The 16,461-nt window shown below is 45.4% G+C and overlaps 1 protein-coding gene across 3 annotated transcripts; it reads right to left on the reverse strand.

The window, feature by feature from the left end:
• Window positions 1–87: 87 nt before the first annotated feature.
• Window positions 88–16,138, reverse strand: LOC107224791 (sine oculis-binding protein homolog). Of its 3 annotated transcripts, none has more exons than XM_015664978.2 (4): window positions 15,767–16,138; window positions 10,271–10,610; window positions 2,468–2,673; window positions 88–2,226 (listed from the first exon to the last, which is right to left on the reverse strand). In XM_015664978.2, the coding sequence occupies exons 1-4, from the start codon at window positions 16,136–16,138 to the stop codon at window positions 406–408; spliced, it is 2,739 nt and encodes a 912-aa protein (XP_015520464.1). In that variant the 3' UTR covers window positions 88–405. The 3 variants fall into 3 exon arrangements, with proteins under 3 accessions (XP_015520464.1, XP_046591793.1, XP_046591792.1); XM_046735837.1 differs by lacking the exon at window positions 15,767–16,138 and adding an exon at window positions 12,875–12,952 and having other exon boundaries at window positions 10,271–10,630; XM_046735836.1 differs by lacking the exon at window positions 15,767–16,138 and adding an exon at window positions 11,039–12,845.
• Window positions 16,139–16,461: the final 323 nt, after the last annotated feature.

Genomic DNA, 16,461 nt, shown 5'->3' on the forward strand with positions numbered 1-16,461 from the left:
GAGATGATATTATCCTGTAAGAAGGGCCATCGGCGGTTTTTGAAGGAAGACTTCCGACATATCCATAAAGAGTACACGTGAATCGTCGACTAATAGTATTTGTGTTTTTATTAACGTAACATTTTTCTTTGTCGCGCTACTTTTTGCTGCTCAAATATTTCACTTCTGACCCGTTGTTATCACACCGCGGTCCGATGTTGCAATACCACATTCAATACGTACAAGATACATCATCGTATTATAGTAGAATGGTTCAGAAACTACAGTACACATACTATTGCATATTAGCACCGTTGCCCTATGGTTATACATGGCTCGTACATGCCTCTTTTTCAACTCATCGTTAGGGTGATAATGTCCTGCAGTTACACTGCAACAATCTTCAAGGCTCCTTAACGACTCACTCTAGACCGGGACGAACTTGTTACGTCGTTTTAGTTCAAGTTTCTCACCGTCATCCACTTCCGGGGCATCGGCGGTGTTACGCCGCCGCTTTCTCTGCACTGTTCTCGCAGTCCTCGGTGAGGTTTGCGAAAGTTGCTGCAGTGGCGATAACTGCAGCACCGCTGACTGCGGATTTTTTTCCGTCTTCGTACTGCTGCGTCCCCTCGCCCTCGTCCGAGCCATACTCGAGGGTGTTCCGATCACATTTGCGGTACATATCGTTGGGGCTAACGAGGCCGTTGAACTGGTTGAAATTACCGAACTGGTAGGCGTCGTCGTCATCGTTGTCGTCGTCGTCGTTGCCGCCGGTGTCATCGAGGCGAAATTCACGACAGTTTCAGATTGTCCCGTGCTGGTCACAGGTCGGTGCGAAAGATCTTCCGGTAAAGGGCTCTCTGTACTGTGGATCGATACCTTGTCCGCCGTGTATTCGCCGAAAAGTGGTATGGGAATCGGAATAGGAATTGGTATAGGGATGGGAATTGGTATGGGATACGGTACCAGAACGGTCACGGGTGGCAAGAGGGACGAGTTATTTGAAAAGTTCGGTACCGACGAGGATTGCGGGTTTAAGGAATAAGGATGGTGGCTTGGAGGTCGCGGGATGCTCGGTTGAACCCTGACACCGGTTGCTGAATAAATATCATCATTCTGCATTTGGGGAAAGCGAAACGGCAGATGGGGTTGATGTTGAGGTAGAGGTTGGGGCTGTGGCGGCGGTGGAACTTGAGGCAGAGATTGAGACTGACGCGGAAATATTACGGGGGACGGAATTATCCTATTAGTGATCGGACTCGGAGGCGGCAACGATTCCCGCCGAACCCAAGGCGGAGACCTTGGAACGCGTCGTGGGCGACCGTAACGTATGCTTCTGCGACCGCGTGATACAGGAGGATCGCGTATTAGTTCGTTAACGTCCTTGATATGGATCGTGCCCTCCCGAGCGCCGCGACGTTCTCCGGTGGGATCCTTGATCGCGGATTCGTAAACAGAGCTGTTAGGATCGCGAGCGAGTATGTCAGCGACGGTATGATCTCTGCCACGCTCCCGCACCGTTGGGCCAGAATTGGGGACGATCGCTGACGGTAGAGGAGGCGGAAGCAGCGGGGCGTCAACCTCTCGACGAACATTCGAATTCGGCGGTACTTCCTGCCTCGACGGCACAAGGCTGGATCCTACCAGCGACAACTCCCTTTCCCTTAGAGACTCTTTGATCGTCTCCTTGATCACTTCACGCTCGATCATGTCTCGATCGCGTTTTCGCTCCTCGTCAGCTTCCCGTTCCTCGTCGTCGGATCGTTCTCGTCCCCGGCGTTGATTCCATTCTCCCGCGAGTGCCGTGCGTCGCGGATGTGCAGCAGGTCGCATTCTGCTTCTGGTGAACGAAACGCTCATTGGATGGCTAATGTCGCATATCCCCACGCGTCGGGCCGGTGGGCTGATACTCGTCTTAGTCATTATATCCTTGTCGTCACTGCCGCCATCCGATGGTGTTGCTTCCGTGCAAGGTTCATCAACAACGTTCCGATCGTCATTCTCGTCATCCTCGTCATTTTCAACTACCAGCGATCCTTCTTTCGGGCTGAGTGGCGGCGACCTGCAGTCCTTCAGCCACAATTCCGGTGTTATTAAACCAGTCGAGGCACCAGCTACACCGTTTACCGAAGGAGCACCGGTTAAACCATGCAGTTCCAAGTGAGCCTGAGTTTCTCGACAGAAGATGTTCATCTTGTACTGGTTCAGGCACTTGTCGCTGCAAAATTGCAGCTGGCTTTCTCCGTCCTGCAATTATACACACATTCACGCGCACAGATACACACATGTTAGCAAATATCACTGAAATTTACACGGTAATAAACGGTGAAGAGTAACAGCCAGTGACTCTGCGGCTATGCCAACTCGTCGTCTTTATAGTACGGCAATGGTGGATGGCAGCGGGTTTACGCACCCGCAGACTCAATGAATGTTTAACTCGACCGTTTTCACCGGATCATCTCAGGTGTGTGTGATATGATGAATTCACCTGAAAATCCACGTAGCTGACGGAATGGCGAACGTGTCTGCACCAGTCGCATGTCCGGGCCCTTTTGAAAGCCGCCCGTCTGCCCGCGGCGAAACAGGCCTCGCTGCAAAACTGACCAGAGGTACTTCCGCCGCCGGAAACAGAGCCACCCCCAGGTTCCCAACTATCTCCGGTGCGTCCGCACCAAGAACAATTCGTTGGCCCGTCTGAAAACGAAATAGATATACTTACGATGACTTGGATGAACCGGGAATGCTAGCAGCCCGGAGTTTACAGCAGCATGCGGCGTGAGGTTTGGTTATACGTGATATGTGCGCGAATAAAAGAGTATACCATAGCCTTGAGTGAAACAGTAAGATCACTGCGGACGTAGTGTAAGGTATAGGTAGTTGAAAATATCATGATGCAAAGTAGGATACTGACAATGATAGATAATGTAAAATGGCTCGCCGTTAAAATCAAGGTGAAATTTCGACGGGCAGGGGTGGTTATAACACAGGTTTGCAACCAAAAAACTGCACAGATTTATTATACCGTTTCTTATGAATTTTTACTCACTGAAACCGGAAAAAGTACTCAAAAAAATCCATCACGCCAGGTTTTTTCTCGTACTCGTGTTTGTAGTTTCAATTAGAGTAAAACTCCCTCTTAACTCGAAATCTGGTATCCTATTCTTGATTCTGAAAATCCTGTGCAAAGGCGATTTCTTACTTCCATTTAATATGTATTATAGTTCGAGACTCAAGAATAAATACAAACAGGCGAACAGAAAATGGAAAGCGGAAGCGTGTTCCGAGAGGAATCAAAAGGAAGAAAAGATTTCATAGGCAAAAAGAGTGGGCACGGAATGTTGAGTACATTTCACGAACAAGTTGTTCGTTTAATTTTATAAGAAATATTGTTTAGATGATTGTAATGAAATGTTGGGTTTTTCGTCATGGTTATGCCTTTTTTTAAGCAAACACCTTGTATTTTGCAAGAATGCTGTACGTGACGGAGGGAAATGGAAGTCATTTTCGGATTTAGCACACTCGTTAACATAATAATTAAATTACAAAAAACATCCCACGCAACTGAAATAGAATATTTTATCGCAGACCTGTGTAATTTTCGATACCAGAATGAAACTTACATCATATAACAATCCGATCGAAAAATGATGAACAGTCTGTGAATAACGAGCACTACATATATCGCTGGGTTCATCGAGACCGCAAGTAGCGGTGAGTCTCGGGTGCAGCAAAACAATATACAGTGAACGAACAACGGAAATTAATGAACAGAAAATATGTTGCTGTTCAGTGCGGACCACGCTTGATGCAGTTATACCATAGGTGTGCAGTAGGTATACTGCCCGTGATGCAAGAACAAACCAGTTCATGAGTATCTTCGACAATAATTTTCAAATAACCTGCATTAATTCTAAATGTAGAAAATGATTCTTAGTTGTAATGTCCTGTCAGGTATCGCAAGAGGCGAATGGACTCAGCAGTCAGCGCCAACATCGTTGAAGGGCTAAATTCTTCCTTCCGCGACTACAAGAGCATAATTTTCAAATATTGCGATTAATTCACTTGATCGAAGCCTCGAATTAGGAGAATAACTTATACATTTGCACTAACGCCTCGGGCCAACGATAGGTGTACGGTATTAGCCTAATTACTTAGAATCTACGTATAATGTCTATAGCGTGGGGCAAACCGAGCCAAGATTTGCCGGGAGCCTGGCACGTACAGTGCGGTGGCTGTCAGTTCCGAGAATTGTATCGCGCGCTGATCTACTTTCCATATCATTAATCACGACCCTCGCTCTGCGAACGGGCCGAACTTTGAAATATACAACGCACAGGTCGCACCGTCATCGCCGTCATCGCTGCCATCGCCATGGGCCATCAGGCATCGGCCATCGCTTCGCTTCTGCACCGGAACGACGACATCGGTAGCCCCCGGGTAACGGCTATGACTAAAAGGCTCGAAGCCACCAATACGAACTCGAGATACCAGACTGCGCCCCGTCACCGTTACACCCGCTATCCAATGAGAATACGATCAGCCCCTTTCGATCCTCGTCTTTTATAATCCCTCTAGGTCAGCCGGGTCTTACAAACGTGAAAATGTAGACAGAGGGAGCGTCCACAAATTGCGTCGTCGAATTTTGAGGGTTTTAACCCCCCTCTTACATATTCCTACTTAGGTGTGTTTAATACAATTTCTCGATTCAAAATTTTTTTAAACTATCACAATGAAAAGAAGTACGCATGGAGCTTTCCACGTCAGACCAACCTCACCAAGAGCCTGCAGATCCGCACGAAAAAGCAAATTCCGGCCCGTGATAAAAAATTCAAAAACAATTTCTTTAGTTTTTTTTTCAAATACTGAAAAAAATTCATAGCTTGGAAACCAGATCCCGGACCATGATAAAGTTTACACAAGTTCTTGAACAGTGAGAAAGGAACATCCTCTGAAATTTTTGTCGACAAAAATTATGCCACTTTTGAGAAATCTCAAAAACTAATATTCTTTTAGCTTTTACGTACTTTCAGCCGCCTCGATAATTTTTTTGCACATGTTGACGTTGAAGTTCACTCAAAGCTCTAATTTTTTTTTTACACAATCAATAGTTTTCGAGTAATACTTAATTACACTTTGGACGTTTCCGATTTCTGTACATATTATACCGAATGCTAACGTCTAAGTGTCGTCGAATAAGAATCTAAAAAAAAATCACCAACACTCTCGACAAGTAAAAGAAAGTTTTCACGATGCTTGAACAAATTCGAAGAGGGTCAGGCTTTCGGTCAGGTCGATCTGACGCGGAAAGCCCCGTATGCATTACACAAAATTTATTTCATACCTGTGATTACAGGAGCCACGCTATTCCCGAGCCGCAGCGCCTCAGCGAGACCGCGTTAATAAAAATATTTTTTATTTGTGAATTTCGCTTTTTTCATATGACGTCATTATCTCTTTACTCCCCCCCCCCCCCCCCCTTCCTTTCTCAGAGTTACTTTCCGTCATAATTTGACGATCCCCCCCTCCCAGCCGACGACGTAATTTACGAGTGCTCCCAGAGGCGTATGCGACTTCATCCCTCCCGTCCCCCTGGCTGCAGCTTAAATTCTCGATTCAGAGGTATGCATCTCACGTGGGTGTTTTAAATGTCATCTGATTTGTAAACCGCGTACATGTACAACGCGGGGTTATACGTATACTAACGATAAGCCTCAAGTTTTTCGCTATAACAAGTATCACAGCCTTGGTCTCTTGCAGGGAAACCACTACCCTGCAGGTGGAAGAAGGATAGGCAAAAGTCGTCTTATATCGCGCACGGTATTATGATCAACGATATACCCACGCAGTATTATGTGCCTGTATTTATATTATATGACACGTACGGAGGTTGTAGGTCTTGCAGCGAGAAGCGTCCCTAACCCCCGCGTTGCCGCGACGCGGGCAATATTCTCACGTAATATACCTACAGCTGGGCGTGCATTACATGGCTGTTAGCTGGTAGTTGGACTGCAGGTGTAGGTGCATCCATGTGGGTATATTCTATCCCTGCCAGGTTGTACGTATTTGTACCAGGTCTGGTGTATATTTACGCATGGTTAGTACGCCGATGGTGTTCGGTTGCGGCCAGGATCGAGTTCTCGTGCCCGCCACGTGACACCCTCGCTATTGCGTCTCCGGGTGGTGCAGGATGGTGGATGGTGGATGGTTGATGGTTGATGGTTGATCCCTGGCAAAGTCTCGGTTTTCTTCCCTCGACCCAGCTAGCGAGTCCCGATCATATCTAGTATGTACGCACGTGTGTAAGTACGTACGGATTTACGTAGTGAAGATTACATGTGTATGCAATACACTAATACTACTACAGCTTCGCAAATTAGGGGCAAGCCACGAGGTCGTAACATTCCTGAATGTAGTTGAATGGATCTATTTATCAAATTATAAACGCGAGCCTCTGTAAACGCGTAGCGGTGCAAAAAGCGGGAGTTAATTAAATGTCCGCGGTGTGAATGATAAATAATATACATCGAAATAACCGATCGTTTATTGGCTGTACCCAATCCTGCCGGATCCAACTGAAAGAAATGCGGGCACCGTCCAATCCGATCGAACACATACGCCAATTATGCCCTATCGGCCCTGTAACTTGGTTCATTCTGGAATGTTTTACAGACAGATTCAAGCGGTGGTTGACTTCGATCTTACTGCCGTGCTCTTCTCCACGTGAAGTCCGTTATAGGTATTAATATAGGTATAATTCAAACTGTAGTTATTCTCGGATTTCTACACGCGTGCATACGGCACAAGCCACGCTTAAGAGTGAGCCGCATGGCGGCGGTTTGTCGGCGAAAACGGAAAATTATTTTCGGCAAATAACTGCAGCAGAGTACTTATCGCTTGGTCAGCGAGCTCGTAAGCGCTCGCAAAATGATGTCTTACAAATAATTTTCACCTTTAAAAATGACTCGACCAGACTGTCGTCGAGTTCGATAATATAATTCTGAGCGGTATTCGCTAAAGTTAACGTGCACGTTCGTGTATGCGCAGCGTACACGTACATATGCTAATAGGAGAAATACCTGAAACAGTAGTGGATAACTAGTTAATAGCTGTACTGTGACAGTACCACGAGGAATGGGTTCGGGTGGACAAAAGGCGCCGACGAATTGACGCGGGGAATTGGACGGGGTACGATGCAGCCGTAATTATTTGACTGTGTTACAGGTACGCGACATCCGAGACTCGAACTCGACGAGACGGATAGATCGCCAATGACCTGCAGGAGAGTAGTCAACGAAACAAACCAGCCTACCGTGTACAAACACTAGACAGGCATGTAAAGGTTCGAGGGTGCGTTCATGTACACTACAGCTGGCTCACCGCAAGCTAAACACTGTTAAAAATAATTGTGAGTTTACTAGACATTTACTGTACAAAAAAGTTGTCGACTGGCGAAATCAAGTTGCAAATTTACAAATTCGGCGCAGTGATGAATTTGTAAATTACTGTGCATTTATCTTAGATTTACCATGAAAGCTTTTGATTTTGCGAAAGTTTATAGGAGGAACGCAAAAAAAGTTATTTGAATTTACCTTAAATTGAGCGGTAAATTTATTGTACTAGTAAATTGAGCGGACCGTTAATGTATGGTGAATTCGCTGTTACGTATCCGAATAAAACAGCCCACACGGTGTACGAAGTTCCATACTGAAATCTTTAACAGTGTAGGTATACCGCTAAACAAACAGGGTCAATCATTCCATAGTTAGGAATGGTTAACCCTGCGTATGTGCGATACCGTCGCATAGGTATAGATATATCCTTATACCGGCATCTGCGGCAAGGTGCAGTCTTGTTGCCCCGTGTATTTCCCACAACCACGTGGGTTGCGTTCACATATATTCGCCGCATGTATATCTATATCTATGTTGCGCATGCTGCTGCATTTATAGGATAGAAGGGCGGCTGCTCGTTCGTCTCTGTCTCCGCAGTGAAAAGATATCCTGCGGGCAAACCGAGGAGCTAACAACAACACCGCCAAGATGATACCCGATACTTTCAGATTACGAAAATTACGGAGTCAAGCCAAGGTAATACGACCATGACGCCAATGAATACCGAATGCCGAACGAACTGACATGTATACCTGTGACTTACACATTTGAAGTGAGATTATCAAATTGGAGGTTTAAAGACCGTCAACTAACAACCGCGACTCAAAACTCTGTAGCCGAGCCTGCCTCCAATTTTTTTATTCTTTTTTCTCGTACGTATCTGATACCGAAGCATGTGTGTAACGCGGATTTGACGAGGTAAGTAGTTTCGACCACAAACAACGCTCGCGCTGCTCGATGGAAAACCAAATCCACACGATTGACCTAAGGTAAGTGAGCCAGTTATCGACCATGTCCCAATTATTAACCATTTTTGATTGTATCTGTTTAATCCCTAGTTCCAAGATTACCAGAAAAAAGAAATTTTCTTAGTGTAACCCTCTAGCAATTGGTTTTAGTCATCGAGAAATTCACAATTCTTGTCGTAAGTTTATAATTTAGAAAAATGAAAAGGTCTAAACGTGGCGATAACCGGTACACTTGCCCTAAGCGGTAAAAACTCTACTGTACGGGAGCTTAGGTCTACCTATGTCCTGTAGACGTATATCAATACTGACAACGTGCGGCTCGACGTATTCCAAACCATTCGTTCGAGCCGATCAAAATGCAACTATAATTAGAGGTACACAAGTAGACACATCACACGCCGTGATCACGTTCATTGTCCTATCCGAAAATCAGCATTATTTCGGTGCGGACCTCGGTTTCGGTGTCGGCACCTCCGAAGAATCGTGCCCATCTCGGCGGACGACGTGCACACAGAAATAGAATCGCTTTTGTAACGCGATACGCTATACACGGCCTCTCTCTCGCCTGGACATCCGCGGCTACCGAGAGAGCGCAATAAATACTGAACGGTACACGAGGACTCGAGATACGCGGTATACTTAGGTTCTCGGTTTCTGACCATTTCTTCAAATCGGAAACGCTAGAAGGGGATAATCTCTAGAATTCGACGACTCGAGTATATCCCGTGTAACGTATCGGTTCAAGGGGTGGAGGTCAAAACTTGGAAGGATCAGTATTTGGAATGGACAGGTGGATACATCGAAATTTCGAACATGCGAAAATCGAGAACAATTTCGAGCGAGTCATCTTTCGTTATTTTATTTTCGCATGTTTGAAATTTCGATATATCCACCCTGTCCATTCCAAATACTGACCCTTCCAACTTTTGACCCCCTCCCGGTTCAAGGTATAACAAAGCGTACAGACCTTACCGTACAACATGCGTATACCTAAACGATTTTACTACGAGTACAATACGGTAGGGGGGTCATCCTCTGAAATTTATTTAACGCGACCAATTGCCAATAGCATACCAAGGACATTGCTGTCGGTATCCGAATTATCGCCCCGGCCCTGAAGCGAGTCCAGGTTGTATAATAAGGTTCTGTGCATCTTCTACGCACGTTCACGGCGGTGTGATCGTAGGGCTTTTAGATCGAAGGAGCGGTGGATGCTGTAAGGAAAAGGTAGAGGGATATTAATTGCGTATTTTGTTGGTTTCGCTCGCAGGTTATACCGCAGAGGTTCGTTGTTTCCTAGAACGAAGGAAGTTGGGAAACTGCTCGAACCAAACGAGAATACATGTTGTGTGTACCAAGAACTGTCGAGGCGCGCAGCGCAACGCCACACCGAGTCATCGCCAACTTCGGTAAACTAACAATAAGTGCAATATAAATCGCCTCCCAGTTTGTTACAAGTACTATAACGAGACGCGTACATCTACAGGTGAATGATACAGCACTCGCGATGCATGAGGGACCATTCAAGTATTAGCTAACGATAAAACAGGGGTAGGCCATTCGGAGAAACGTTGTCAAATGTTACCCCATACTAGTAGACGTTTCAGATAAGCGTTAGCTAACGTAATGAATTCACGTTTTATTCAACATGTTAATGTGTGTTAATAATTAATATTCAATAAGGTATGTGACTATAAACGGCATTTTTGCCATTCCCGGGTAATTGAACCGACTTACCAATAAACTTTTCGGTAGGCGTTAGCTAACGTTAAAAAACATGATAGCGGGCAAAACAAGCAAACGTTACCGATCGTTGTTACGAGGGTTGGGATGCAAAAATTTGCAAAAAAAAATGCATTAGCTAATACTTGAACGGCCCCTAACTATTCGTACGAGTATCGTGGCGAAGTATTACTTGTATCGAATACTTACCGGGGGTGTCGGGCGCGGTGTCGCTGCTCTCCGGCGCCCTGGGGCTCCCAGGTCCCGTCCTCAACGAGAGCGGCGACGAGGTTGGCGGGGGTGGTCCAGTTTCCGCGGATCCAACTGCCCCGAGGGTCACCGAGGGTGGTGACCTCGAACCCGAATGGTGCGATCGTGGAAAGGGAACGGCAGCGAGGGCCCGCGACAGTGCACGGGGCAGGTGATGGAGATGCCGGGAGGGTGCCGGAGGTGCGAAGTGGTCCAAGTTGAGCCCCCTCGTGCAACCGCTGTCCACCTTGTCGTATCCGTACCAACCGAGGAGTTCGCTCATCGCCGTTGCTGCGTATTCCTGCGAAATTTTCGCATAAGCTTGAATGCCGGATGAAACGCCGGTCAGAGTGTTGATGGTTGAAGAAAAAATAAAAAAAAAAAAACACACGCGATACTTTGTTATCAATAGTCAGATACCATGAACAAGGTGCTACCCTGCAGATCTGTGGTTATTTGCTTCGTCTTGTCGAGGGGTCGCGTGATTTACGAAGATTCGAGCATCGAAAATGAACTATTTTGCGATTTCGTTGTCAAGTTTTAAGGGTCTTATCAATGACTTTCGTTTTTTGATTAATTTTACCCTCTTGTACCTTGGAACGTTATTCCCACATACACTAATCTTTTTTATCGCTCTTTTAGGTTATTTACCAGTAATACAGGGGTCAAGTAACTCGGTACACCGATTTTATAAACAATACGATACAGATGCTCGATAAAAATCTATACCTGCAGAACGTGGCCAGATTTGACCGGCCGGTTGATCGCACCTCGCGGGCATGACAACGTCGATAGGAGTACACTTGACGAAAAATTTCTTCCAAATTTTTATCGATCTGGCATTTCTTATCAGCGCGATTTTTCCGCCCAGGTGTTACGGCGAGTATATGACTTGACCACCGAGTGTAACACGCCTTACACGATAGGTAGATGGATGAAAATCTCGAGAAGAATCTATTCCAGAAGATGCACTGCCGCGAAGGATGATTCGTGAAAATTGATGAAAATCGCAGATATAAATATATTTTCACGTAAAAAGAGCTCAGAAAATTGCATGTATAACGATAACAACGAGACATAATATGCACGCCGGTCGTTTCACGACTGCCGGGGATCTGCTGCCGGAGTCGCGTTACCGCGGGTGTAGCGTTACAACTCCGGGGCGCCGCGCGTGTATTATTCGGCGGAACGAATCCCTGTTCGTCTATCCCGCACAGCTGCTCCTCCTTCGTCGCCCCGCGATTCGCAAATATATCCTAGGCATACACTGCGATCATAAATACAATCATCCCAGTCGCCCCATCGCCGCATTGGGAATGAATTAGCGTTCACTGTCGTAACCAAAAATTGTCAAAGTAGATCGGGTATTCGGCGATCGCTTGTTCTCAGTATAACATATGTAGGTATAAACGCTCCCCCTACTTTATTCTTACGATTAGTGTGCACGTACTAGGTTACAGAATGCAGATGGGTTCACAGATATATCTATACATGCAAAAGCGCCGGTATATCGGACGTACGTTTATACCTACCTGTATGTATATACCTATGTACGTTCCCGAGGAGGATACTGCACAAATTACAAACGCACAGATCTCGCGTTGCCTTTGGCGTATTGAATTTCCTTGCATTCTATCGTACGCTACTGGTAAATTTTCAGCTCTCTTACGATAACCCATTATAAACATGAACACGCATAACCAGCTACCTATGCCCGTTACCGTAATGGCACGTGTGTCATGCACCCTACTAATTGACTTCGCATTCAAGTATTGTTATTATTATTGGTTTTTTTTTTTTTTTGTTTCATACTTTTTACTCTCTTTCCTCTACTCTCTTTCCTCGTATAGGTTGGAGTTTGAGAAATTTGTAAAAAGACGGGTCCTCGAGCAGATTATAATATAATTGAAAACACGTTTCTGTCGCAGTTAGAAATTCCGAGCTTTCATGCGTACCCGTAAAAGCTACATGTATAGTGAATAAATTTATTCAAATACAGGTAGGTACGTGAACGGACTTGTTCCCATGAGTCTCGGATAAAATACGAGGCTGGTACCTACACTTACAGCCATAAATGCGAGGGAATGCCTACCAATGCGTTATACAGGGTATAATACCTGCATCGCAAAATACCTCGGGACAAAGTAAGCTGCGATGGTAAACGGACCGCGGACGCAATGCCGTGTGACGGGACAAACAATACGCTCCCATGTTGCAAACCTAGGGTTTATCGCGATTCCTGGAACATCTCTCAAGTTCGAAAAGCACACACTGCATAGATATCTCGACGTTGACGTGGTACCAGCACGATTTCGATTGGCAAAAATGCGTTAACCCGTGGCGTGTGGGAACGGCAACCCTTGCACGATGCTTCGTCTTTTTTTCTCGACTCTTCAATATTACCGAGCCAGCTATCGTACGATAGTGGGTACGTATTTACTCGCGGTTCAAGTGCCATCGTTTCGAATTCTCCCCTGGGTCTCCGAATCACTTTCGCGAGGGCTTGGACGAAGTGTACTGTAAGTGTATACTACTGTTGACCGTTGGACAGTATTTTCCTCTTACATCTACTCGAGTCAACCAGAAAACGAGATGAGCATGAGACGAGGAAGATGAGAAACAGGCTACCGGCCTTACAGACAGGACCGACAATGAGCGGAGCTCAACTTGGACTGAAGAGTGTCAGGTTCTCATTAGAGGCAGCGTTACCCGACACCTACGTGGATACAATATGACGGATACGAAATAGGACACGGAAAACGGGAATCGGAAAACGCTTCATTGGCGTCGCTTTATCTTATGATGATATGAAACAAACCCGACCGAAAGCCAAACTGTTGCCACAATTTCAATTGCACACATCGCACGTGTGTAGCAATGCTAATTCGTGAAATGTCGGTAGAAAATATTGAAAAATTACTGAAAACTGTTCAAAAATTACAGAGCAGGAAATACAACGTTTCGTGGTTCTACAAATTTACAAAATACGTAACATGTATATTATCGCAACCCAACGTTATACGGTAATAATGAAATTGCGATGCGGGTTTGTTCGCGGACACAATTCTCTTCAAATTTACTATCAACATTTTTAAATCATGCGTGACTTTCGATATATTTCCTGCACCTCGGCGTAGAGTCTGCCGTCCAATAGAGCTTTCTACACAGTAGTAGAGACGAAGCGATGGTCAGCCAACGCTCTATGTCATACGACCAGGGAATCGTTGTAGGTACATCGTTACATACGTACACGGAAGTATTCCGCCCAGTACTACTTTTTAATCTCTGCGCCTAACTACTTGCGGCGGTGAACTAGATTTTACCGTTGACGTAACAAAACTCAGCAGGATCCGCATCCGAAGTGCAATAATTTAGGACAAAGTGTACACAACTTTGCGAGATTTTTTCCTGCGGTCTTTTTTAAGTAATCGCGTGATTTCAGAGAGAAAAAGTGAAAACCAAGCGAAGAATAGTTTCTGAAAATGCCTTGTCTCTGGAAGTTGGAAAAAATTGTACTTTCTACGAAAAGGAAATACGACCCAAAATGGACAAACCGGACCGCATAGTTACCTGCAAACATACGTGGATATAACAGAAATATCCACCGTCGCGTTTAACGATAACGCATTCAGTCTGAAAACAACAGAATTCGTCTGGTTCGCAACTGCGAATTTTCCCACACCACGCAGCGCACGTTTACTACGTACAACTTAACGATACTCACTATTTCTCGCATACAAGGTATCCGAAAATGACCGGGTATTCTTTGCCATGTAAATCTTACCTCAATTATTTGTAAGCAAGTTAAGAAAAGTGTTCAATAATCTGTCTCCTTGAATCGGCGTATTGCATCATTGTATATAATATCATTGATTTTCCTCTAACAAATTTCGCATTTCTCTGCACCTTTGTACGATGTTAATAATAAATTGATGAATATCCCCAAATCCAATTTCATCCGCTTTCGGCTAGATCTCGTGGTTGAAAAAGTGTTGTTAGAATTTCAATATAGGAGTTCTACCGCAGGCCTAAATTTTTCCTACGGTATTTAAACTCTATGCGATAATTTCGGGACACGGTGTATCTTCAGCCAGCCAACTATCCCATAATAAACTTTTGCCAAACCTACAACCGCAATCGAACGCTGCATTGCGGCAAACTTCTGTTTCGTGCAACGTTCAACTTTCGCATGGGTGAAACATGAACTGCGTTTACGTGTATTAAGTACCTACGTGTTTTTGATATATAGGTATTACTATATTACATAGCAAGTGAAATTTCGAATTCGATTTTGTGACGAAAGTAGAAGGTTCGGAATATGAGGATGTTACGGGTAGGTATCACTGTCTGAGGTAGAAACTGTCTCATTGTCGCGATGAGTGCTGGTACGGTGAGTATTATACCTGATACGATATGCCGGCATCATTTTCAATGCCAAGTGTAAACAAGTATAATGGTCATGGTGCCTCGATAATAAGATATATAATGAGAAGTCAATTCGACTGTATCAAAATCTGTTTCTTCCTTTTGAATGGTTACAGGAGCACCTACCGGATTCAGAATCACTCACCGCGCCGCAGTAGCTTGAGTGTAGTATAAAGCACCGTTTGAGGGTAAGAAGACAAGTATTGCGCGGAGAATAGGTAAAAATGATTCTGATAAAACTCTCACCTGTATGTATGTATGTATGTATGTATGTACGCAGATACAGAATGTACAATATCAGCTGAGCACTCGGCTACCTATAAGCCATATAACCCAGCGGGTATAATGACGAGATGCGGCCGGGTGCCGCTCGTGTTTCAGCCTATTATGATTACGAATAAATCAGATGAAGGAGGGTAACCCGAGACCCCGTCTCTCCCTCCCAGATCCGCTACTCGATCTCGTATCTTCATAGTGCTTGCGTGTAGGTTATAATATACGCAATTACGCACAGATTAACAGATGGCCAGGGCTACACGTAAACGTTGTCCGACGATAGAACGACAAATATATCTATACAGACGGTACATGCCGTAAGGTACGATAGCGACATGTATAACGTGTATTGCCAATGGTGATAAATATCAAACCATGTGCTTGAAAAATAACAGATTTGACGCCGCCCCCTGTGTTATTAATTTCAGTGCCGCTAAACTATGTTTCATTGAAGTTTATGACAAACCTGCAATACATATACGTACGGCAATGTTCATCAATGCCTCGTGCTGCCGGCTATCTTGTTTGCGGTCCGAGACAAAACGCGAGTCTCGATTCTATACGAATTATGTGACAATGACCCCCAATCTCTCGCATTGTCACACAATTCGTACAGAATCGAGATCCGCGTTTTGTTTCGGACCGCAAACAAGTTAGCCGGAAGCGCAAGGCATCAATGAACACTACTGTATGACGTATGTACCTACAGCATGTAAACGTACAATTTATACACGAAGTAACGAAAGTTGAATTCACCTTAATCTCGTCATCCGGCGCCTCTCGCTTAATCTTCCCCGTAGTAAGGGATTTCAGAAGTTCCGGTTCACCTGGGCAAGGGACGGGAATCGGTGCCGGCGTCGTCCTTAAGGGTGCCGCGAGTGCGGCCGAGACTCCAGGAGCCGAGGGTGCACGTGGCGGCGACGGGGACGGGGAGGGGGACGGGGACGCTGATGCGGATGCCGAGGACGAGGGCGAACTGGGCGACGGTGACAACGAGGGCGAGGACGGGGACGGAGAAGTGAGGACTGATCTTCTCGCCGATCGTTTCTTCCCTGCGGTCTTCCTTACGTTGCTCTCCGCGTCGTTTGTTATCCTCGTTCTTGTCGGCTGAGACCTGCTACCCATCATTCGCTACACCTCCGCCCTCGCGATTCTTGCCGCCTCCCCAAATATATCACCAAATCCGCCGGACTCGCATATGCCAAATAATTAGCACTGAAATAAACAGGCAGGTACGACTTGCGTGCCAAGGTAGATCAACGCAACACCGTGACAGTTTTTTTTTTTAATACCATACGCGTGTGTACGATATCGTATTATTTATACTACCAGCCAGCACACGCGACTATTGCGTGGCTCACCTGTAGCTACCGTATGTACAAATGTACAACAAATCACCGTGGGTGTCACCAACGTTCGGCTCCCTCGCAAACATTTTCAACTGACTAGAT

The sequence above is a fragment of the Neodiprion lecontei genome, chromosome 3 (assembly GCF_021901455.1).
Source record: "Neodiprion lecontei isolate iyNeoLeco1 chromosome 3, iyNeoLeco1.1, whole genome shotgun sequence".
Lineage (NCBI taxonomy): Eukaryota > Metazoa > Arthropoda > Insecta > Hymenoptera > Diprionidae > Neodiprion > Neodiprion lecontei.